Below are 23,828 nucleotides of genomic sequence, written 5' to 3'. Positions count from 1 at the left end.
TACATTTCATGTGTCGATTTATAAACATACGGCGATAAGAGACCAATGCACTTGAAAAATGGGAAGAAGTTGTACAACGAGAGAGGGGGATTACATTTTTTCATGAAACTGAAAGGTATGTAAACAATCTTAACATATATAACCGCTCGAAAAACGGAACGAACTTATGGGATGACCTAATAAGTGTTAAAATGATCCCACTGAATATTTAGGCTTGTTAATACAATGGATAATTCACTGATGTTTAACCCTTGCGTTTAGTCATTCGTGTCAATTTCATATACTTTTTCAGTAAAAGATTCTTTTGTTCGGTCACTTATGAAACGATGTTTCTAAAGCATTTTGCCTTTGAAATACGACAGCTGTGAAGGAACGTTAGGATTAGTGCGAATGCGTGTGAACGACAAAGAGAAAAATGAATTATTTGTCTTTTCGTTTCATCGATGCATTACCACTGTGCCAATTTGACAGCCGAGGGACATATCATCTTGCGAAAATGACGGTTAAGTAAGACGGTTAAGTAGTCTCTGCGATATATAGGTATACTTGCAATAAATATCTTCTATGTATAGATATTCCCAGAAATTGCTTCAAACCGTATTAATATTATGATGATAGCTGAGTGACTAGAATCCATTTCGCTGCTAATGAAATTGCAAGTTGTGAAATGCATAGAATATATTCATACAATTTTTTAAATATAATTTTTAAAGATTTCTATAAGTATTCAAATACTTCTATCAACTACATATTGTGTAAGGTACAGTTAATGAAAATCTAAATTACTTTCTGCATTTATTAAGACATTCTCTAATAGTTTATAATGTATAATGTATAGAATGTGAAAACCTGTTGTAATAAAAAGTATCAAAATTCACAGTCAATAATTCCGTTAATAAATTATCACATATATCGATATATGTATGTTGTGCAAGAAATTGAGCGAAAAGAAATGTTGCCTCTTTCTATAGAAAGGAATTGCCTCTACCGTTCTTAAGCTTACCCACTTGCAAATCCTCCGATTTCAACACGCGTGTTTCTTAATTACGCGATACAGGCCAACGACTTGCATTACGGGATTAGCTTTTTTAATAAAGATCAGCAATGCACGTCACGCTCATTGTCACGTCACTGTTCGTTGTACGGTGCACGATCGTGAAAAATCATACGTGCTTCGCGTGCAATTATGTACATCGTCGCTCTTTTTACTGGCGAAACAATTTACCACGAGCGTGTACACGCGGTAAATTGGCACGTCAAACATGACGAAGTTGCAACACATCATTGGCTATTATTGCTATTATAATTTTTATCATATCAAGTCAGTATCTTATCGGGCTACGTTAAGATGAAGGGATAAAGTCGCCTTCGATACAGACGAGATTTTAACAGTTCCATGGTTTAACGACTTCTCTAACGCTCCTTTTGCAATTACTTTTAATTTTATTTCGAGTCGATGTATCCATTGAAAAATTGCTCGCGTATCTGGAAAAAATACAAAAACTTGTAAGTACAAGATCGCGAGAATAGAAACGATGTTGCAAGGTTTCACGTTATGCTTCGACTTTTTGTACAGTCATTTTCAACACACATGCTATTGCGTTGTAGTGCAGCAGGATTGTCTTCCATTTTCTACTTCTGCTTCTCTACTAATTCTGCACGCGTTCCATTTAGTTGTTTATATCTTCATTTCGTTTTACTTGTTTACATTTTCATCTTCGTTTAGCTGTTTGCTCGTTTCTGCTTCGAGTAACCTGAAATTGTGAGAAATAGAACTAAAGAAATTCCGCGAATCTCCATCAAAATAGAGTCATCGTAAGGTTCTTCTCTATTGTTCATATTATACTCTCCTTTGTTGATATTTTCGATTATGTTATTATATGATCAGCTCGTTGCCACAAGATTTAAAAATCTATATATTGCTGTTTATTTCTTTATCATTTTGATAGTTTTATCTATTCGTCCAAGCTTTTGCATATCGTTTAACTCATGCCGAATTTATTCGTTCACCTTCCTTGCTTTTCTCACTCGAACCGTGTGACACACTTTGTCCGTCATTATTTCTGGTAATATTTTTACAAACATTACGTTCGATTGCGTTTCCCGGCTTTTTCTCTCGGCTCCTTTCAAATGAAAAATGACCAGCCTTAAATTTCCACAAAGCAACGTACCGTCCTAATACTTACGTAATATTTCCTACAGATGCTAATTTACACATCTTCAGCAGCTCTTTTGTGACACTTTTTCCAAATAAGGCACACACGAACAAATTACACATAATAATGCGTATCTTAGAAGTTTTTGCACTTTAAAACAATAGCGTAGAATACGATGAGAATATAATAATTGATTTTGGTAATGAGTACGGTTCTGTATCAAATTAGTTGTTTCGTGTAATTTGGCATATTTAACGAAACGTAATCTCCCGCTCAATGAATGAAAAATGAATCTCACTATTTTTCATGAAATTATTGCTGATATTTTTAGCGTCGATTCTGAAACAATTTCGTTAAGAAACTGTTTCGTTCAAATTTTAATACTCGATAAAAATTATGCTGTTGTTTCAGGAAATACATTTTCCTACGTCTAACTATTCTTATATTTTATTTACGATTTGTATCAATATAAAAATGGTTTTTTATTATCATTGTTGTTCATAGTATTTTATTATTATTTTATGCAGTTAATATTGTAGTAATTATACAATCAAACGTCCATTACAGTATCATGTGGTATCATTAATATTAATATAAAAATATTTTTAAAAAGTACATAATTATTGCGATTTCTATCAGAGATTCTCTACAAATGCGTAAACGATCGCAATCTTCAATTATAAATCTTCAATTTAATAACACGAGCGCTATAGAGAAGATGTCTCCTTTCATTTAGATGCCGCTAATGCGATATCGATACGCCAGAATATCAATTCCACGACATTCCATCCGCTCCAAATGGCTCTTATTACTGTACACGCTCTTATTAAATACATCCAGCTGGAATCCTTTCGCGTTCACCGAATTCTATTTACTTCCTCCGTGATCGATGCTTTTACAACACTCGGCGTTGATGCTCGGCGATATTTACAAGTGCAAAAGAAAGTAACATCCAACTAACATTTGCCTGACTAACGCTTCGGTGAAAGCTTGAAACTTTTTACCGTATTTTATACTTGTTTTAAGATATAAACTGACATTCTATTGGCTCGATGCTTCAAATCCTCTTTTAATGATAAAATCGTGAAGTACATATTAGTTTAAACGTGGCAATTCGTTGCAGCTGCGGTCTATTAACGGCTTAAAATTTAATATTTTCTGGTAGAAGATTACTATCCTAAAATTTCAGAGTTGTTCGGATGCCTGGTTACTATACCTTACACAAAAACCGAGTTTTATTTCAATAAACTGCGTCCTTCACTTTCGATATAATTTATCGGCGCTATATATTTATGATGTATGTATATGTTATAAAATAAATGTGTGCATATCTGTATTGTACGAGCGAGGAATGAAATAGAGGAAGACAAAAGAAAAACGCCATGAGCGAGCGTATTACGTATGTATCGAATGAATGAATGTGCAATAAAACAAATTCATTCCTGTTTGAAATGTATAAGAGAATAAAGCGGTGTACGTTAATACTTTAAATTATTCTGTTACATATAAAATAGTTATTCTGTTATATATAAATTTTGTATTTAATAAAACATTATGTTATTACTTTAACAGTATATAGAGACGTATACAAATTATTGATAAAGTAAAGTAATTGCGAAACTTACTGTATTTGCTACGAAGAAACATAAGAAACTTTCAAGCTCTTCGTCGTTCACCAAATTACTTTTAGTCGATTTTATAGCGAATTTCATGCTGGTTGACTCATTTGCTATTAAATTTAATAATAGTATCATACAAAAGCCTGTATGGTTTACGGTCAGACACAGTATAGTTTTATTATTAGATTACATATGTATACGTATGTGGCAAGAATGGTGCAGGTTGCGAAAAGCGAAATGCATCAATCCACGAGGATGCAACGTCATCCACATCAGGGAAATTTCCTTTCTCCTTTGATCTCATTATCTTTCTAAAACAAGCAATGCAGGTTAATCTCGTTCGTGTTATTGATCCATTAAAACTAATGAATGCTCAACATACACAGACAAGTATACTACGATTCGTAATAGTAAGTAAAGCAGTTACTAATAGTAGTATTTAATAGCAAAGAAATGTACTGTCGGATTTAGCATAGTAGGTATATGGTCGCATGGTGATCATAAGTTGCAGAATACTCGCTGAATTTTAACAATTAATACGCTAGAGCTAGCTGCTAAACAAACTGTCAACAGCACTTTTCCAAATATTTCTGCAAGCCTCATAGCATACTCTTTCGATTCCTATTACAAAATTTATGCAGCTTCATCAATGGAATAGCATTAGCATTAATAATTTGCATCTTTTACGAGACCACTTTTACGAGAAACTAACTTATATCTCATGGTTTTCTTAATGTTGAAAAAATAAAGTGGAAGAGTATTCTCGCCTTCGTTTGAAATTCCAGTATTTAGCGTTTCTTTTTATTTAAACACAAGTGTACCTATTTTTCTTTCGCTCGAGTCAGCGACCCTCCAGTTATGAATAAATCAAGTCTGGAAAAGTATAACGATGTTAATAAAAATTCGTCAAAAGACGGTTTCCACTGTTATCTCGCAATTTTCTAGGCGCAGCTTTCAATTTAAACATCGTATTCCTCCGGCTTAAATATGCTACCAGTACGCCTTTATTCACAACGACACAGTCTACACGGCGACATACAACTTTGAATTATTTTACTTGACCTGCAGTCTGGAGAACCTTGTACCAAAAAAGGTTGCAACGCGACTTTCGCGAAACGTGAATTACATTCAACGGGTGACATACACGTCAAGCACCCTTGTAAAATTAAGTAGGAAATAATTAAAATTATTAACCATTATTAGTAACGACGCATATTAGAAGACAAGTCTGACACAGTATATAATTAACATAACTAGTACTTTTTATTAAACTATTATTATAATTATATAAACTATATATTATAAACTATATTATTATAATTATATGTCTATATGTGCTAATTATATTGTATTAATTTTTCCTGTTATTTATAAATCACATGTACGTATTATCTTACAATTTCTAAATGTATAACTCTTTCCAGATCTTGCGTGTAGAATTCATTGAAATACGTAAACATCAAAACGTAACAAACATTTTGTAGAGTCAAAACAGCACGTGTTTAACCAAGAATAATAGTTCGAACATTTTACAACACGAAAGCAGATTTTCAAAACCCTCATCCTCTTCATAACTACGCATGTATAATTAAAATAAACGTTTTCACGCTTCACTCTCTTCCCTTTTAAAATCTATCCATATTTGGCTGACAAGAACAGTGTTTTAAGTAACTAATAAAAATAACATAAAACGTGCATATATTAGCATTTAATCGCATTCGTTAATAAGTTAAATAGGTCTATACCATTAATTACCTTGAAAAGAGAAAAAAGTGAATATACGTATGAATACCATTTAAAAAGAAAAACATTCCAATCCATTTATTACCTCACCCAAATTGTTATACGATGGAATCTGGATTCATCAAAGAAACAAGTATTAATTTATAACATTTCATCGACTTCTACTCGCGATTTTTCTAATCCCATTAAACATCGAAGATTTAACATTCGAATAGATATTTTTCGCATACAGAATTTTTTTCACGAAGGAATTCAGCATTTCGGTATTTCGAACATCGGAGAGAAGATAACATTAATTTCACATAAAGTTAAGCATCCATAACGAAATTATTCCTCCTCTAACTCGCACATCGAACAAACGGGCGCCAAGTAATTTCCATCTTTGGCTTAGAAAAGATATGATTTAACAACGTACATCGTGTGACTAATTACAGAAATATTTTGATTAATCAGAATTAATTAGAAGGAAAAGTGGAAAGCAAAAACAACGCGAAACCGGAACTACGCGCGTAGCACGCAACACGCGCGTTGCACGTGCATAATCGCATGTGGTTTGGATGCACCTCATGTACACATAGTCGTGGAGACGCATGCAACATGGGAATCGATCGACCGCTTGGCGACGAGGTACACTTCAGGTGGACATTTAATTACGAGTTTGCCATCTGCCGCTGACACCGTCCCAATCGCCGTAGTGACGTAATCGTTGCCTCAGTATGGATCGAATTAGGCTAAAACGTTCAGTAACGTACAGTAAAATTCAATTTATGCGAACAAGTTGATAATCAGTTTAAAAAAAAAAACTCTCATATACACTTCGTTCGTAAGTATATGGACGGTACGGTGGATTTCTACTAACAGCAAGTATCTGAATATTACCTTCAACGTGAGTTATAGACTTCTTACAGACAACACTGTAGACGCAAGGATTAAAAAATATTATTTTTTTTATGATATAATGTCCTATGTGTCAATGGAAACACCGTAGCATAGTATTTGGGAGCAATTTCCAATTTGTAAATAATTACGTATGTGTTTAAAGGAAATACCATGTCCATAATCGTCTCTGTGTAAAACTGTGAGTTAAGCGCATGCACGCTGAACATCATCAATTTTATAACAATTTTTACTAGAAACATTATGAACACACTTTTGTAGTAGAAATAAGCATCTTGATCTCTAAAAATTATATTTTTTGTTTTTATACGAGCTATTTGGAGATAAGCAGGATTGGTACTTACAGTGCCTGCACATTTAAACGAGTGGCACATTCTCTAGTTTAGTTTTCTCTACGACTAAAAGCCATGTACAGGCTTTTCTACGAATGCAATTTCTCTGGTGAATCTAAATTAGCGTAAAAAGTAGAAAATTCTCCGACGCATCCGGACTATTGTACGTTTAAGATCTTAGAATTAATCAATCAATTAATCTTATAATATTATCTTGTAATTAATATTTATTTTATAATTTATTTTATAATTATAATTATATGATCTTATCATTAATAAATCAGAAGAAATTTTGGAAATAATTTTAAATCAGAGATGCTATTTTCTTTCTGATGCAAAGTTTAATGTTTGACACTTATAGGGTTGTCTATAGGAAATCTTCACTTGATTAGAATCACGAAACTTGAATCTAAAATTTTGTAAGCTTTCGGATCTCTGAAACTCGAAACGCTTACTTTTCCTTTCCTTTTTTAAGCAGCCCAGTTTGTCAGAAACTAAAATCTTAAAAAAACGTATTCGCAGAAAATCGAAATACTTTGAGGTCAAAATCACCGATACTAACACTAAAATTAATCTAATACTAACAATAGTCGCTTTTCAGGTTTATGAGAAACTATTTAAAATCTTAAAAAGCTTTTTTTCAGAAAAACGAATTATTTAAGATGAAAATCATCAATACTAACACCAAAAGTAATTCAATACTAACAATAGCTGTCTTTTCGGCTTTATAAGAAACTAAATTTTTATTTTTTCCTGATAAAAACGATTGCTATGGGTTGATGAAGTCATATTAATTAAAACAAGCCCAAAGTGTAAATATGAACTCAGATCGATTGTTATTAGTCAAATAAGAGCAAGTTTGTATCGCCACAACAGTCTCGCAAGTAATTTACGCAAATTATCATTTACTCGAGTTTCGAGAGTTTACCGTGCCGTCCTTAATACGAATTAGCGGCAAACCAGTGATCAAAAGCAACACCTTCACTATCTTCATGTTTTATTATCACTGCCATATCAAGTTATCAGAACTGTTCTATTCTCCGATATGTTTCAATAAATGCAATTCCATTAACACTTTGAATGCCACGCCGAAATCACATGTTTTGCTCAGGACGCCACGGGAGTATTTTTATTATTCAAAGTATATAATGGCAAAATAATAATAAATTGATGATATAAGACAACATTCTTCCTTAATGGACAGTTTATCTTATTGGTGGTCACGAGTGACCATTGTGACGGCTTGATAACAGTTGATAGCGACATATTATAACAAGTCTTCATTTATTTCAACAAACCATTCGCATTCCTTATTTCGTCGTAAGCAACACGTCCATAATATATTGTTGAAAGATATAGAAGATATTAGTAAATAGTATTTTCTTATTCTATATATAATAGTAAGGTATGTTCACACTTCTAGCTTCAATTATATGATTATAAAGCAGCATTTACGATTATTTTTTAAGCTGTGTTTATAATAATATTCGTAGATTACCCCTCAAAGATATGGATGCAAACACAGTGCACCGTTAGATGCAACATTTGTTCTCATTTTTTTTTATTGATGTTCTAATAAAAATGTTTAATTGTTCAATGAGCACTTTTTATTTCAAAGTATCTTCTATTTATCGGTTATATTCAAAATGCCCTAACTGTCAATTTTCATTCAATTTTTACAATTGTAAGAAGCTCCAGCGTGGCGTCACAGGAAAAATTGTGACCAACGTGGCAGTCAAAGTGTTAGGAAACACCGAAACAGCTAGAATTCCTGTACTACACATGCGAGTGGAAGTAAAGTTCAAATCTCCACAATGTAAGAACTCGTCAAGTTGTCTCGAAATTGAGATACAAAGGCGCGACGCTAACCAGAATCGAAATGAAATTAAAAATACAATGGAGAATAAAGGTAAAGTCGTGGCGCATCGAGCGAGTTCGCTCATCGACCGGAATAAATCATGCTGACGCTTTTTGTTTCTAGGTCCAAAGCGACACGATTATTATGAAGCCGACCTTTCGAATTAATAGACGCGGATCGTACCTCGTCGACCGTACCGCACGGCTAGTTACGACTTCGAAGAGGTCGTCGCGGGAACGCCAACGACGACGACGACGCGTCACCGAGTTCCCGAAGAAAATTACGAACTTTCTCGTGGTTCTCTCTAGTTTAAGGTGTCCGCTGATGAAACTCGTGGGAGTCGACCGATATCCCAGCTACCGTTCATCATCGAGCAGACAATTGTCTGCAACTACTGGATCTTCGACGCGACGAATAAAATCGGAGCAACGATGGTGCTAGTCTAAAGCTATATTGCAAAGATACATTCTAATGTATATATGTACAGTGACTCACGGAAATATTTGAACATTTAACACGGAAAGGTTTAACGAATATGTTACGCGTTTTACGGAGATTTTTACAATTCCATTGGAACTATAACGGGGCATTATAATTAAATAATAATTAAAAATAAGATAATAATTTAAAATCAGTACGAAGTTGTACGTAGAAGTTACAAGATTTTTATTGCAAACGCACTCTTAGTAAGAAATTAGCACGTGAAACCTGGAACGTACAGTTAACGTTAAAGGTGATGATTCTTCTTAATATAGAAAAAAACTTTTTAATTTAGAATTTCAAAGATCTGAAATTAATACGCGATAAAGAGGCTAGTACGAAAGGACTTGGAGATGTTAAACGTTAATAATACAAAAATTAACGTAATGACAGCTTCTGCAGTTAATACGTTCTACCTTGCTTTTGACAGCGAAATTTCACTGAAATTTCCTGTAGAGGCTTTTATTATATTATCAGGCAAGTTACGTAATTAGGTAGAATTGACAGCGAAGTTTTCTCGCTGAAACTTCTTTTAGAAACTTCTATTAATTTAATAAATAATTCTAATAATTTAATAAAACGTAAAAATGAGGAAATTTCCAAATTACGTCAAATTTCTCTAGAAAAGTGGTCTCCATGAGAGATAACTAATATTATTTAAGAAATTAACAAGTTAGAATTGCAATTAAATCAACTTCCAAACAACCAGATTACACGAAACTTCGAAAAAGTAGAATTTTGAAATTTCATCGTAGCTATAAGTTAAAGTGATATCGTAGGTGTTACGTTACAAAACACACGCTAATCGCTTTTATAGTAATCCTGACTCTTGGCAAATAAAAATGCAAAATTAAAAAAAACACTTAACGTACCAATTTAATTTAACTACACGTGTCTTTTAAACATTATGTTCGCGAGACATCTTTTGTTACATTCTGTTTTTCTGTCATATACACAGGGAAATTATCTTTTAAGAAACAATCTCGTAGATTTATAATATCCATCTTCCTGTTCAATAACAGTCACTTTGTGCCACCCTTAATGGATTAAAACAGATTTCGATAAAAACGATCAAATACGAACAATCCCATAATTACGGCGAAACTGTAATGTAATTTAGGAGGAATTTTTTGTTCGTACAGCTGTTTCTTCAGCTGAGCCGTAATTTCCTACTTTATAAACGGAAAGGTTAAAGAACATAGCGGCCAAGCGAGTAAAAGGATCACCTTGGTTTTCACAGGTAATTCTTCCGACCACGGTCTGCGATTATAGAACATTTTTTTTATTTTTTAATAACACACACAGCCTTGAATCGATGAAAACGGCCGCGTCGACTTTCTCATATCTGTAATGGTACTTCATACGACAGTGTGCACGGCGTAAAACGCAGATTATTCTTTATTAATTATACCTTGAAACGATCAACGGTTTCGTCATGTGACGTACGTAACGTAAAAATGTTACTTAACATGCTACCCATTCATGATCTAAGAAGAAGGGAGAAAAGAAATCGTTTTCAAGATCGCTCATCGATGATGTTCACGGCTAAATACAATCGACTGTTTCGATAACCATCGCTATAGAAAGGCAAGTCGTACATGTGGTGACAATAGTAATGACTATGTAGTTAACGCTGAGACACATGTACTACTTCTCGCGTCGTGTGCAAATGCGTTATACCGCAAAAGTTTCGCATCAGATCCGTTGCTGAATTTGTAACGACAACTAAATACGTTTTTACGAGATCGTCTCGAATTATTGGAAATTATAATCCTCGAACGGATACATAAATATGAATTGAAATTGTTGAAATTGAATTATTGGACTCCGGATGATCATGCGAATTAATATTTTTGTAAAAATAAATACAGGAACGTGAGCGAAAGGTGAATAGAAAATTTTACCCTCTATATATCATAACGTTCAGTTTACTTTGAATATTTTACGAGTTTTATTCTTTTTTTTTTTTGCTATTTATTTTCTTTTATTTTTCATTTATTTTATTTATGCGCGTTATATGCATCTCGCGTATTCGTGATATTTGTTACGTTATGTCTATTTCTGGTTCGCGAATTATGCGTGTTGCAATAAATAGACAACGCTGACTTCGATCTTACTAACATAAGATTGATCTCTGGAGAAATGAGCGCTGTTAAAACAGCAAAAGTGCAAGACGTTATTCTTGAGAAATAACGATGAAATAAAAAGGATGAAACTAATAATGAGAACCTTAGATTCATTCATAAAAACTAAATTGGTTTTTTATCTGGCAGGTGATCTGATTAAGTAAAACTTTTACACGCTATTGTATGGAATATATGTTTAAGAATATATGTTTAAGTAGCTTAACTGATTCAAAACATAACTATGAATTGATATAATGTCTAATAAAATTATTACTTATTTTGTCTTGACTGCAAAGTAAATCAAAATCTTTAAATGTCGTGCAATTTTTCCATGTTAAATGCAAGAAAGATTCGTGGAAAGATATTTTTACTCCATTAGATTGGAACACAAACGCATTAACAACAATATTAATCTCATCCATTGTCGAATTATCAGATAGCTGAAGGATTTACATTCTACATTAGTTTTGTGAAAACAGTAGCGTCGAATACAATGAGAATATAATAGTAGATTTTGGTAATGAATACAGCTCGGTTCCAAATTAATTATTCTACATAATTTAGCATAGATCGTACGATACTTTAATTGAATTTAACGAAACGTAATCTTCCAGCCGACGAATGAAAAATGAATCTACTGTTTTTAACGAAAACTACAGCCTGACATTTCGAGCACAGATTCTGAAACAATTTCATTGGGGAATTTATTCGTTCAAATTTTAATATTTAAAAATCGTATTCACGTTTCGTATTCACGTAACGTTGTAGTAACTGTATGATTAAACATCTATTATAGAATATTATGTGGTATTATCAATATCAATACAAAAATATCTACAAAAAATACATAATCGTTACAATGACTTCTATCGAAATAATTTTAAAAAACAAGATTACAGTTTGTTTAACTGACGCTCCATATTGCGTATTATAAATAATATCGTGCAATATTTCCATTCTTTAAGAAAAGATTGATGATTTACTGAGATAAAACAAGGCAGGTGAGGAAATTACTCAATTGACCAATTTTCACTTTTCAAACTTATATTTCCATTAATGCAACCACCTACAGATTGTGATTTCAAACTTTTTCTCCATCTTACTCACAGAATATGGCATCACACTAATTACTTCGTTAATTTGATATCTAATACTGATATCGAACATCCGATCATCTTCACAATTACGAATCCTAATGCGAGTTAAAAATACAGTGCACGTATCTTTCAATATTTTCCGTACGAAGATCTTTCCAGGCCTGAAATATAATATGAAAGAAAATAATGAAAACAGATATTCATTTCACCTACGTTGCACATGTATTAAATATCATAATGAAAATATTTTGCTTCGAACATTTTTGTATCTTGTATAATATTACGTATATTCTATGTATTTTGTGCTCTCAAATTTTCCACAAATACGTAACAATCCGCAATTTATATATTAATTAAAATTTCGCATCCAAATTGACACGTAGTACCTTTATTTGCTTCGTAACTGCAAGGCAGAAATGAAAAAATTTCATGGAAACTCGTGTGAAGCTACAAATATGAAAAAGTAAATGCGGAACGAACTACAAGCTCTTAATTAAAAGTCCAGATCAAATTAAAACGAAATGTTGGAAAACATCGTAAGAGTAGATCAAAATACAGACGTACATAGCTTATAACACGGATAACGAAGATCCGGTCAGCAGCAAATGCAATTTGTATCGCAGCTTGCTTTCTGTCCGATTATTGAGATATCCGGTTTTAAAACGTATCAAGTTGTTGGGTAGATCAACGGCGTTCTTGACAGTCGATATATTCTTACTTGTGACTCGCGAGATCGAAGAAATTTATTACAAATTTATTCTATTTGCTGTTTCATCTATTTTTATTTAGTCCATTATTCTAGTCTATTTATTATTACTTGCTACAAATTATACAACGCCTGTCAAATGATAAAATTCTGTGGTGAAAATAACAAGAATTGCGATCAGATAATTAGTGCCACGGTTGTGAGTCGCTGAAGATCATACAAAAGATTTTGTTCGCAAGTTGGTGCGTTCAACTGTATCAACCATTCACCGAACACCATAATTCTCACGCGTTCGAAAGGCGTCGTGAACGCTCGTCGAAAAGGAGATTCATGTGCGTAGCGAGATGATCGGAACAATCGAGACAAAAAGGGTGGAAAAATCAGGCATTGCAACACACCGGCTGTCATAAACGAGAGTGGCGACGAGGCGAGGAAATCGGCTGTGTGCCGGTCGACGGAGCATCCTGCTCACGGCGTCGTAATAATAATCCCTTTAATCAATTAGCTCGACGGGAAAATGAAGCAATCGACGTGGCGCGGAGACTATGTCGGCGCGATGCACCGCGCTCGCCCGCAGAAAACTACCGACCACGGATATTAATTATCTAGGGCAGAGATGCGCACAATGCTCCGTCTGTCTCAGCTGCGATTGGTCTGACATGACTTTCGCTTTTTCCTACCCCACGCTAATCTAGCCTCCTTTCCATCTCCACTTCTTCCTAGCTAGTCCCTGGGCCGTTCATCTGCTGCGTGCTATGGAAATCACAACGCGCCGAAAACGAGAACACAGCGAGCGCTGTTCGCTTTTTCCTGGAACGGAGACGTCGTCCTGCTCGTCTCTCGACAGAATTCCCCTGGCGCCGCGCCGCGGTTACCATTGTTTCAACGATGCAAATCGCTCAACTGGATCGAAAGGAGCTCAACTCGCTGGCGATCAACCGCGATTCGGTAAACGCGATCCTTCGCTGTAAAATCTTTCAGTTCGTTTGGATGACGGAGGCGAGGATGATCGATAATTGACTGGAAAGTTTTATCGCTATCGTTAACTTGGGAATTAAACGTTGAATCCTTCGGGCGAATTTATGAACCGTCGCATTCGCATCAGAGTATAAATTAGGATTTATCGATAGGTTTCTAGAGGCTGTTCGGAGAAACTGCTTCGAAATCCGTAAAATTAGCGTCGCTCGGATACGAGCATGATGAATGAAGCGTATAGTCTGGTTGATGTAAAGTAAGCATATCGATCGACTCGATGATTGTTTCTTAATTGATTCCTCTATTGTGCTCGAGTCCGTACGACTCGATAATTTAACGTCGATCAACGTAACTTCTCTGTACCGAATTCTAATGGAACTAGACTTTCTCAATACACATACAAATTTTTCGTTACATTTATCAGGAAGGTACACGTTCGTAACAGTTGCGTAAGTTTTGCTGCCATAATGCACGATCAGATAGTTAGCAAATACAGAATTATAAAAAAATGTTTTTGGAATAAATATAAGGATCCTCGCTATTGTCTTCATTTTATTTCTCGTAATTGCTTAAAAAGATATTGAATAATTTAAAGTAAACGATATTTTATATACTCTTTTTTTGCTCTCTTAGCGACAATCATTTTCTCGGAGATAAAGTTTTAGAATCGTGTATTAATAACAATTCGGAATAATTTAATCTAATTTTATATTTTCTGTCAGCCTCGTTCCAGTATTTCAGGAAGTTCGGTTACTCTCCAAAGGATCGCAGTTCTATCTATAACGGTAGTTTTTGAAAGTTCTCTTTACGAGAAAAAACTAAAATATCAGTTCACGTGAGACTAACGTTTAAGCAGTTAACGCGGAACTTTTGCATAGCGCTGTATCGGTAACGCTTTAAGATCGTTAACAGATACCTATGTCTGAGTTCAAGAAACGGAACGTTGGTAAATTAGCCGAAGAAAAAGCGCAAGCTTTCGTTCTTCATCACGTGAGAGATCTTATCGATCAACGCACGCTACAACATCGACTACTTGGAAGTTCAATTTTTTTTCTTCTTTTTTCTTTTTGGTTACGCGGCGGCCGGTGTTGCAACGGTCCAATCAATGACGTGCCCCGATGATAAACACATTCGAATCTGGGCCAACAATTCATATTACCGCAACGTTGTCATAGCGGGTGCATCTCAGCAACTGTGGTACGCTAGCATCGGCTACGTTATTACTACACGAGCAATAATAAATCGTCGATTTAGCAACGTTCTTTCAGCAATCAGTGAGAGCGCACTAACTGCCGCGAGTGTTTCGCGAACATCGCCGTGTACGTCGGCGTAAAAGGGAATTAGAAAAAAACGGAAGGCGGAACGATATAGATCCGTCGAACGTACTTACGTGGCCGAAGATCGAGAAGCCAAACGTTTATCTATAATCGAACAGTTAGACAGACCCGTGTACACGACCGCGATTCCCACGTTCGTTTATTTCCAGCCCGGCAAGGAAAACTTGAAAAAGGTAGGTGCAACGAAAAATTCGTGCTCCGCTGAACGCGAAGCAAAATTCACGATGGTTGGCACGTGGTTGCGAGTAAAACGTAGAACCGTGACAGAAATCGATGCATCATATCGTTCTTCCAATTTGCAGCATCCAACTAGGCGAATAAATTTGCACGGCACAGGCTCAGATGCGATCTGCCGCTGTACATCATCGAGACAACGAAGATCGAGTAAGAGGGTACGAAACGTACGAGCGACGCGGCGGTAATACGTCGATTTGCTAGATTGCGCGCTAGTCGTTCGCCTCGCGAGAGCATCCAACTGTATCTGTATTCCATCGACGATATCGTCATTTTCACGAACAACTTCGTACACGTAGGCAGATCGTGTCCTCGGCCTAGAAATCATGCCCATCGTCATCCGTGCTCCGTATATCGCAATGGGTCAGAGCGAAACGTGTTCCGGGCAAATGCTTGCCTAAGTAGCGATGTTAGTCGTGCTCACCCATGCAGCCGCTAAAGTTCTTAATCCTAATTTAGCGGGACTATGGCTAGCGATGATTCTTTGCCGGTTGCGCAAAAAATATGGTGTAACCGACGCTCCGCCATCGCCAGGCAATTTATATTAATCGAGCGTGATTATTAAATGAAACGGGGATTCTACATCCGACCGCCTTTATCGTGATCGCTGCAAGAAACGTCAGCGAATCTTTACGTTTGCGTCTGTAGGAATTGGAAACGACGATCGCTTGCCAATATCGTCACGCTTTTGTCTTCTTCGTGTATTATAAAGAAATAAAAACCTATACCAACGTACTCTGTGTCACGTTATATCTAATTACATCCTAGTTGTACCCTGTTATGAATTATAAATATCTAGGTATAACGGTAGTCGCACGGGCTTAAAAAATATCAGATAATGTTAGTAATTATGGTTTTACCCAATTCATGGAAATATTTATAAAACTTGAATAAAAATGAATTTCCTAAAACCTACGCGCTTTACTATACCTGATTACGTATTATATATATTATGATATGTTATAAATATATAATATAATATAAATAAATATACATATTTGGTAGATGTATTAATATTTACTATACCTGTTAATTACTGTCGACCAGTTAATATGAATAATGGAATTATACGATTTGCAATAATTGAATTTCATAAATACATAAATCAAATCAAATCAAATCACGCTTTTTTAATTTATTACTTTACATTAAGTAATATAACAAATTCGTACACCTACACTAATAAATGTTACGACTGTCTTATGTAGTATAGCACACGATCGTTTTCTGAAAGACAGAGGAAATTCCTCGATTTGTTTAAAGGCTAATCGTCAAACGATATAACAATTCTACGATTGTTTCATACTGAAAAAGGCATACGTTAATATAGTCTTTTAAGGAGCAATGGGAGCCAATGACTACCACACACACGTTTTGGAGAAACTTTAGGAGAAACTCTTTTTAATGAAATTGAAACACATAGTTGAGAATAGATTCCCGTAATATTCGACACGGTATTGACCAACTGCTCGGTTACTTATAATTCAAAATACACAAAGCTTCCTATTAAGAATGCAACTACTTTCCTATTCGATAAATCAACGTAGAGGAACTTTTGACGTCGTTATATTCGCATCACGATTGAAATAAACGAGCGCCCAAAATTTGACTAACAATAGGAATTAAATTCGCACTCTGAATAGGCCAGCGTTTTCACTTCCGGAGCAAGCTTGTAAATCATTCGGAGAATACCGAAAATTACGCAAAGTCGTCCGAAACTCAGATCAGTCGAACTGTCCGGTCTTCTTCTCTTCCTTTTAAAAGCTAAACTTCTGATTATCGTATAAATGAGGTGACAGAAGCCCGAATCAAAGGGCATCCTTTGAAAAGTTCACGTTCGGGGAGCGTTGTTGTAACCAAAGAACGCAACGAATAATCTACATAGATATTTAATAAAATGACGAAACGTCGAATAACTGGCACGAGATGAACAGGCATGTCGGTGCCTCGGGTGATCGTTACCGCCGTCATCATCTCCCGATCTCTGCCATCGGCTGTGACATCAAGGCCGCGTCTGCGGTAATTTATCATAACGAGAGCTTTAAATTCGTGATGCGACAAGAAAAGACGCGAACAATACGAAGATCGAAAGGGAAGAACAGAGACGAACAGGTTTCGATGTAAGAGACAAAGAAAGGAAAAAATGGTAGAGTAACAGCCTGACCAGGGTCAACCACGACGCTAAGACGCATCTCTTACCGATCCTCCACCCGAGGTCCTCGATCCCCTCCTGTCCTCCACTTCCCTCACTGTCTTTCACCCCACAACTCGCCCCCCTCCCACGTTCACCAAGAAGTCTTGCCTACCTGGTAGCATCCTCTTGCACTCGCGCGAGGACTTTCTCCGAAAGACGGTTAACTATATAAGCGAGATCGACGATGTTTGAAGCACGTTAGACGAAATCTTACGGATGCGTCGAGTAGGCCACATCGCCTCCGCGCCTCTAGCTCACAGTTGATTCTATTTCTTCGTCCTATTTCCTACGTTACACACGTGAACGTATCGAGAAGTCCTCTCGGGGTAAAAGTTCGTGCATGTGAATCGGCTTCGGCTGTATCTTGAAGCTACATCAACCACTCGTCAGGGATCATGAGGCCCGCGAAAATATGGGCTCCCCTGGCAGCGACCGTGCTCGCTACGGCCCTGCTCTTGCAACCTATCTACGCCGAGGGTAAGAATATTTAGAAAAATTCGATATCTACGCGAAGAAAGTAATATTCAGAACAATTAAACAAGATCGATAGTTTTGTTACGTAGAATTACGAATACTCGGCTAAGAATATCCATTAAAAGTAAAATATAACGCGACATTTAACAAAGCGCCGAGCTATATTAGTTCCCAAACTCGAGATAATAACTTCAATCGACGTAAAAGTTGGTACTTTCCAAGTGGCAACGTTGAAAAACCATGTCACGTTGAAACAATCGGTTCAACTATACTTCTCTGGCTGGGCGCTAGTTACGATCTGAAAAAGTCTCGTAAAAATAAACCCGATTTGCGATTAAAAATCGAAGTCGCGAAGCGAAAGTATAACAGTCGAGGCGTTTTATTACCCTTCGAAACTACTTGACGGAAAACGTGTCGAAGCACGTAGAAAGTCGAAAGCCACGAAAAAGAACTAGAAAGTTTAAAAAATTGACAGAAAGCGACGTACATGATAGCACGATGCTTCTGATTAGCGTATACGTAGCGGAACTATCACTTTGCACTGATTGAACCGGGTGAAAGATAAATTACACACGGTCGCGCTGCTCTAAGTTTCTCCTCGTGGTCGAGCGTCCTGCGTTCGTTGGTGAATGAAAATTGGTCGTGAAATTGAAAAATTAGCACGCGGGAAAAAATAGAAATCGTCGTCGCTGCTTCGAGCAACTGGGAATGAAATATTCAAAGGACGAAGCGCTGTGAATTATCGATACGGCTCATCGACGATGTCGCACGTACTAGTAAGCTAATGTGAAAATTGAACCGATATCTCGCCATCTGACACACTTCTTCTATGGTTGCGAACGAATATAAACCGTTTCGATAAAATCAAATATTCCGCACCGGGCCATTTCAAAATTAGATTCGTCTTTTAATCGATCGGATAAAGAGAGGATACTTTACAGCGCGACATTAAACAAAGTATACTTGCATATATGTATAAACAGTATGTATGCACATATTTATGTATGTATATACAGACATATATTTTATATAAATACATACATGTATACATATTTATATTGTATACAGTACAGTATAATTATGTATACATTATATAGATATTGCACAGTATATAGATATTGTACACAAAATGATAGAAAGAAAACTCGATAAATATATTTCTGTCCCTTGATCTTTACGTCGCTCTGTAACTAAGAAGAAATATTTTAACGTAAAATAGCTATCAGTGGAGGGAATCTGTTTTATAGAAACCAAAGAATATTTTACACACAATTATATTTCAATATCTTTCAACAATTGAATATCCTGACAAGCAATATTTTAAAAATTACGCAAAACGTGGAGAGATACACGTTAAGCTGCAAAGTTGAATAGAAGAACAATTTCGGTATCAATTGATTAATTTTATTAGGTTTTGAATATTTTACCGGTACTTTAATCTGAATTTTAAGGCTGCTCTTCCATCTTTTTCTTCCTACAGTTTTCATATAGTTTTCGCAGTAAAGAACTTGTATTTCTTATCTGCGGCAAAGTTCAGGAAATATTGTGTCATTACGTAGCCGTGATAAAATATAGAGTAGAAAACTTTAATAGTTCTTCATTTTATTTTTACGAAATCAAAGGCGTCGATACAATTTCTATTTTGATGTTGCAAGCGATGTAATCATTATTATTAAAAGTATTACACGAGACAAGCAAGTTTCTGAATAAGAATCGTTACAATCTACTTGCGATTTTGTTGCAATCTATTTTGTAGTTTATTTTATCGAAGAAATCTTAAATTATGTTTAATGAATAGTAATCACGTAAGTACTTCCGTGCTGGCTAAATTAAGTATCAAAATTTCACTTTACGTAAGAAACTACTTATTATGCAATTACTATTGAGAAATTGAAATTCACGCATATTTTGATTTACATTCATTTTAATATACAAGAATTATAATTTTCGTTTTGTGAGAAGATTAACTGAGAATCAATTTTGTAACAAAAGTGCCTAAGAGTAAAAATTATTTAAGTCTAAATTAATTAAAGTACGAAATAAACTTTCCAGTGAAAACCAGCGTGAAATATTTCGTTGTTATTCGCAAAAAAAGTACTCGACGAAAGGCATCGTTTCACTTATTTCATGACATGGCCTGAAAACAAGATTGTAGTTCTTAAATAGCGAAATAAGTCATTAAGCGAACCTTGAATATTCAATTACGAATATTCTTCCGGCAATGCTCTGTCAGGCAATGAAACAATAAAGGACAGTAGGGGAAGTTCAGTCACGAACTTGATTAAAGACAATGCGAACAGATCGTGGCTCTTGACCTCGGCAATTTCAAAGGTAGTGGTATCTCAGCAGATTCGCCGAGAAGGTTGTAGATGAGTTTAGAGAACACTGTATGAAATTGTAAACTACGATCACACGACATAGTTAACAGGGCGAAGTCATTTAGAGATCTCCCACACTTTCACCGACTAATGACAAAGATAAGAACAAAAAGACACAAGGAGAATCATGATCTCGTTAACGTTGTAATGTAATGTATGTAATAGAAATTTTGGACAAAGAAGACAAGACTTCCTCCGTACAGTTGCAGTATTTATATATATAGTTATAAGAAGAAAATACAAAAGAATAATTGCATAAGAATAATAGGAAAATATACCATTTGTAACGTGATATAACGAAATTCACATATTAAACAGAACTCAGATCAGCAAAATGCTTTCGATAGAAACGAAATAAGAAATACTCGTACAAACAAATCTAACAATATATTTGCGACTGTGTCTACCAAATATGTTTACGTCATTAGTGTAACATGTTGCAAATATTAATATATCTAAATCTTATTTTACTAAAAACTAAAACAACGGCGCGAAACTACCTGGCGATCTGCTTGAAGGTCATGCGTACAAGTTAAGAACTCCTGGTGTGAAAAAACGTTTATTTACAGCTCCAATTTCGGGTAGCTACTTACCACCATCAACAAGCTATGGGACACCGAACTTAGGAGGCGGTGGCCCATCCTCCACCTACGGTGCACCGTCTGGTGGTGGTGGAGGCGGCGGCGGCGGTGGTGGCGGTCGTCCTTCCTCGAGCTACGGAGCACCATCTAGTAGCTATGGAGCACCATCCAGCACCTATGGCGCTCCATCCGGAGGAAGACCATCTAGCACCTACGGAGCACCTTCCAACGGTGGTGGCAGACCATCTTCGACCTATGGTGCACCATCAGGTGGCGGAAGACCGTCTAGCACTTATGGCGCTCCCGGAGGAGGCAGCGGCTTCGGCGGTGGATTGTCGTCGAGCTATGGCGCACCATCGCGTGGATCATCGATATCCGCTAGTTACTCAGCACCTATTTCTGGAGGTGGTGGAGTGTCCACCAGCTATGGCGCGCCTACTGGAGGCGGCGGTGGCGGCGGATATTCGAGACCATCTTCCACTTACGGTACACCTAGCACCGGTGGTGGCAGTTTCGGAGGGTAAAATATTTTTTTTACGATATTTTTTTCATACTCAAGTAGCTCTAAGTGAATTAGGATTATATCGTTTCGAACGAGCACAGCACGTATTGCACACATTAATCCCACTGCGGTTCTCCAGCTTCTTTAGTATTCAAATCTCATTCTTATTTCAAGCGAAATGGATTCGTAACATTTTATGAGAAATTGTAGCGCAATATCAAACGAAAAATTCATTCCTGTCAATTACGATTCTTTCGTATCTTCTTTAAATTTAGAAAGAATGCAATCCCATCGGAAATGGTCGAAAGAACGCAGCAGGCTTGAAAAATTTAGCGAGACCAGCCTGTTTTTAATTTATCCTAAAACTTTCTTTCTCTTTTTCGTTGTATATAATTCCATGTACATACATAAGTATCGAGAAACTTTGACAATCATTAATCGAAATGTTGGAATCGGTTCTAGTTCCGGTGGATATTCTGGAGGCGGTGGTGGTTACTCTGGAGGCGGAGGTGGCTACTCTGGAGGTGGAAACGGTGGATATTCCGGTGGTGGTGGCTACTCCGGCGGCGGTGGAAACGGTGGATACTCTGGCGGAGGTGGAAACGGAGGCTACTCCGGCGGAGGTGGAAACGGAGGTTATTCCGGCGGAGGTGGAAACGGTGGCTATTCCGGCGGAGGTGGAAACGGTGGCTATTCCGGCGGTGGTGGCTACTCTGGAGGTGGCGGAGGTGGTTACTCTGGAGGAGGCGGCGGTGGCTACTCTGGAGGAGGTGGTAACGGAGGTTATTCCGGAGGTGGTGGCTACTCCGGCGGCGGTGGTGGCGGTGGCTACTCCGGCGGCGGAGGTGGTCAAAGTTACGCCAGCAACGGAGGCTACCAATATTAATCGGAAGAAGTTTTCATCTCGCGCGACGACCTTCGACCATGTTTCACCAATCATCAACCACCATCGAACGGGCCAAAAGAATTTTAACACATCGATATCCTCCATGTCACGATCCAGACATAACAAACTCATTCCAAACATTGATCTTAGCCAGACCAATGGAACATCTGCCGATGAAACGAAAAGGAAGGAAGCGGAATCGGAGGTCATTCTCGCGAACCTAAAATCATCGCCCAAGTATTCAGGATCCGCATTAAAAGTTTAACAGTAACGCGGTAACGGCCGCTGCCTTGCGAGAACTTCAGTGTGTATCGTAGCAGGCGTATTTCTGAAAGCAAACGGAAGAAAGGGAATACGAGAAACTTAAAAGATTCGGGACGCTTTTGCTTACCTCTCTCCCTATTTGCTCTTAGGAAGCCGTCCGCTGATAATACTTACCATCGCATCGAATCGAAAGGAGCGAATTTCGTACGCACGAAAGTCTCTGAAGGAGGCAGGCAAATTGGAAAGAAAGGAAGAAAGAGACACGAAGATGAATTCGTTCCTCGTTCAGAGCCTGTAACTTATTTATTTTGTAAAAATGCTTTTTGTACTAATAAAGCCGCTACGCTGGAAAAAGAAACGTAATCACGGATAGAAGTTCATTGCGACACGACCTACCCTTTGTAGCTAGAATAAAGACCAACGACTATACATATACGTAAGGCGATTGAGCTCGTCGTAGGGTTAGTTGGGCGACGTAGTCGGTCGGTCGATTTATCGATTCCCTAACTCGAATACCGGGAAGGCATGAATAAGTAAGAGTTCTTTCTATTTCTGTCGTAACCTAGCTAAAAACGCGTATCGATATCGGGACCTACGGCTCCTACGATGATTCGTTCAAATTATAACGGAATGTGTCCTGACCTATTTGCCACTCCCTTTCTGCAATAGAGGTTCAACGTCAGGTAATGACCACGTTTCTCGAGAATAATTGTTAGCCTCGTTTCTTCAAAAAGCGAAGGTCTCCTCTTTGAAATCCGTTCAGAAACGCGAAGACGATGAATTTAATTCGCTACTAGGGATGCTTACGCATTTATGGGAGATTCAAAGGCATAAAAGTACAAAGAATGCATATGTACAAAAATATACGAAATATGCAAAATATTCGTCATGATATCTAACGAGTAAAACAAATCTCCGAGTAGGTTTCATTTCTCCAATTGGATTCATAGAAATATAAATTTTCATATATCCGCGATGTATTAACCCTT

The 23,828-nt window shown here is 36.7% G+C and overlaps 1 protein-coding gene and 2 long non-coding RNA genes across 4 annotated transcripts; 2 read left to right on the top strand and 1 right to left on the bottom strand.

The window, feature by feature from the left end:
* Positions 1 to 107: 107 nt before the first annotated feature.
* Positions 108 to 16,496, bottom strand: LOC125385775. Of its 2 annotated transcripts, none has more exons than XR_007225398.1 (4): positions 12,873 to 16,496; positions 12,319 to 12,469; positions 1,592 to 4,086; positions 108 to 1,485 (listed from the first exon to the last, which is right to left on the bottom strand). It is a non-coding gene; the product is annotated as an uncharacterized LOC125385775 (long non-coding RNA). The 2 variants fall into 2 exon arrangements; XR_007225397.1 differs by having other exon boundaries at positions 13,413 to 16,496.
* LOC125385774 lies at positions 8,393 to 9,639 on the top strand. The gene is made up of 2 exons (XR_007225396.1): positions 8,393 to 8,656; positions 8,729 to 9,639. It is a non-coding gene; the product is annotated as an uncharacterized LOC125385774 (long non-coding RNA).
* A 1,380-nt stretch (positions 16,497 to 17,876) lies between the features above and the next one.
* On the top strand, positions 17,877 to 23,202 carry LOC100650426 (loricrin). Its single transcript, XM_012319865.3, has 3 exons — positions 17,877 to 18,231; positions 21,176 to 21,707; positions 22,152 to 23,202. The coding sequence occupies exons 1-3, from the start codon at positions 18,150 to 18,152 to the stop codon at positions 22,573 to 22,575; spliced, it is 1,038 nt and encodes a 345-aa protein (XP_012175255.1). The 5' UTR covers positions 17,877 to 18,149; the 3' UTR covers positions 22,576 to 23,202.
* The last annotated feature ends 626 nt before the right edge of the window (positions 23,203 to 23,828 follow it).

The sequence above is a fragment of the Bombus terrestris genome, chromosome 10, assembly GCF_910591885.1.
Source record: "Bombus terrestris chromosome 10, iyBomTerr1.2, whole genome shotgun sequence".
NCBI classification, from domain to species: Eukaryota; Metazoa; Arthropoda; class Insecta; order Hymenoptera; family Apidae; genus Bombus; species Bombus terrestris.
Note: the sequence above shows the minus strand (reverse complement) of the source record. Positions and strands in the feature narration are given on the sequence as shown.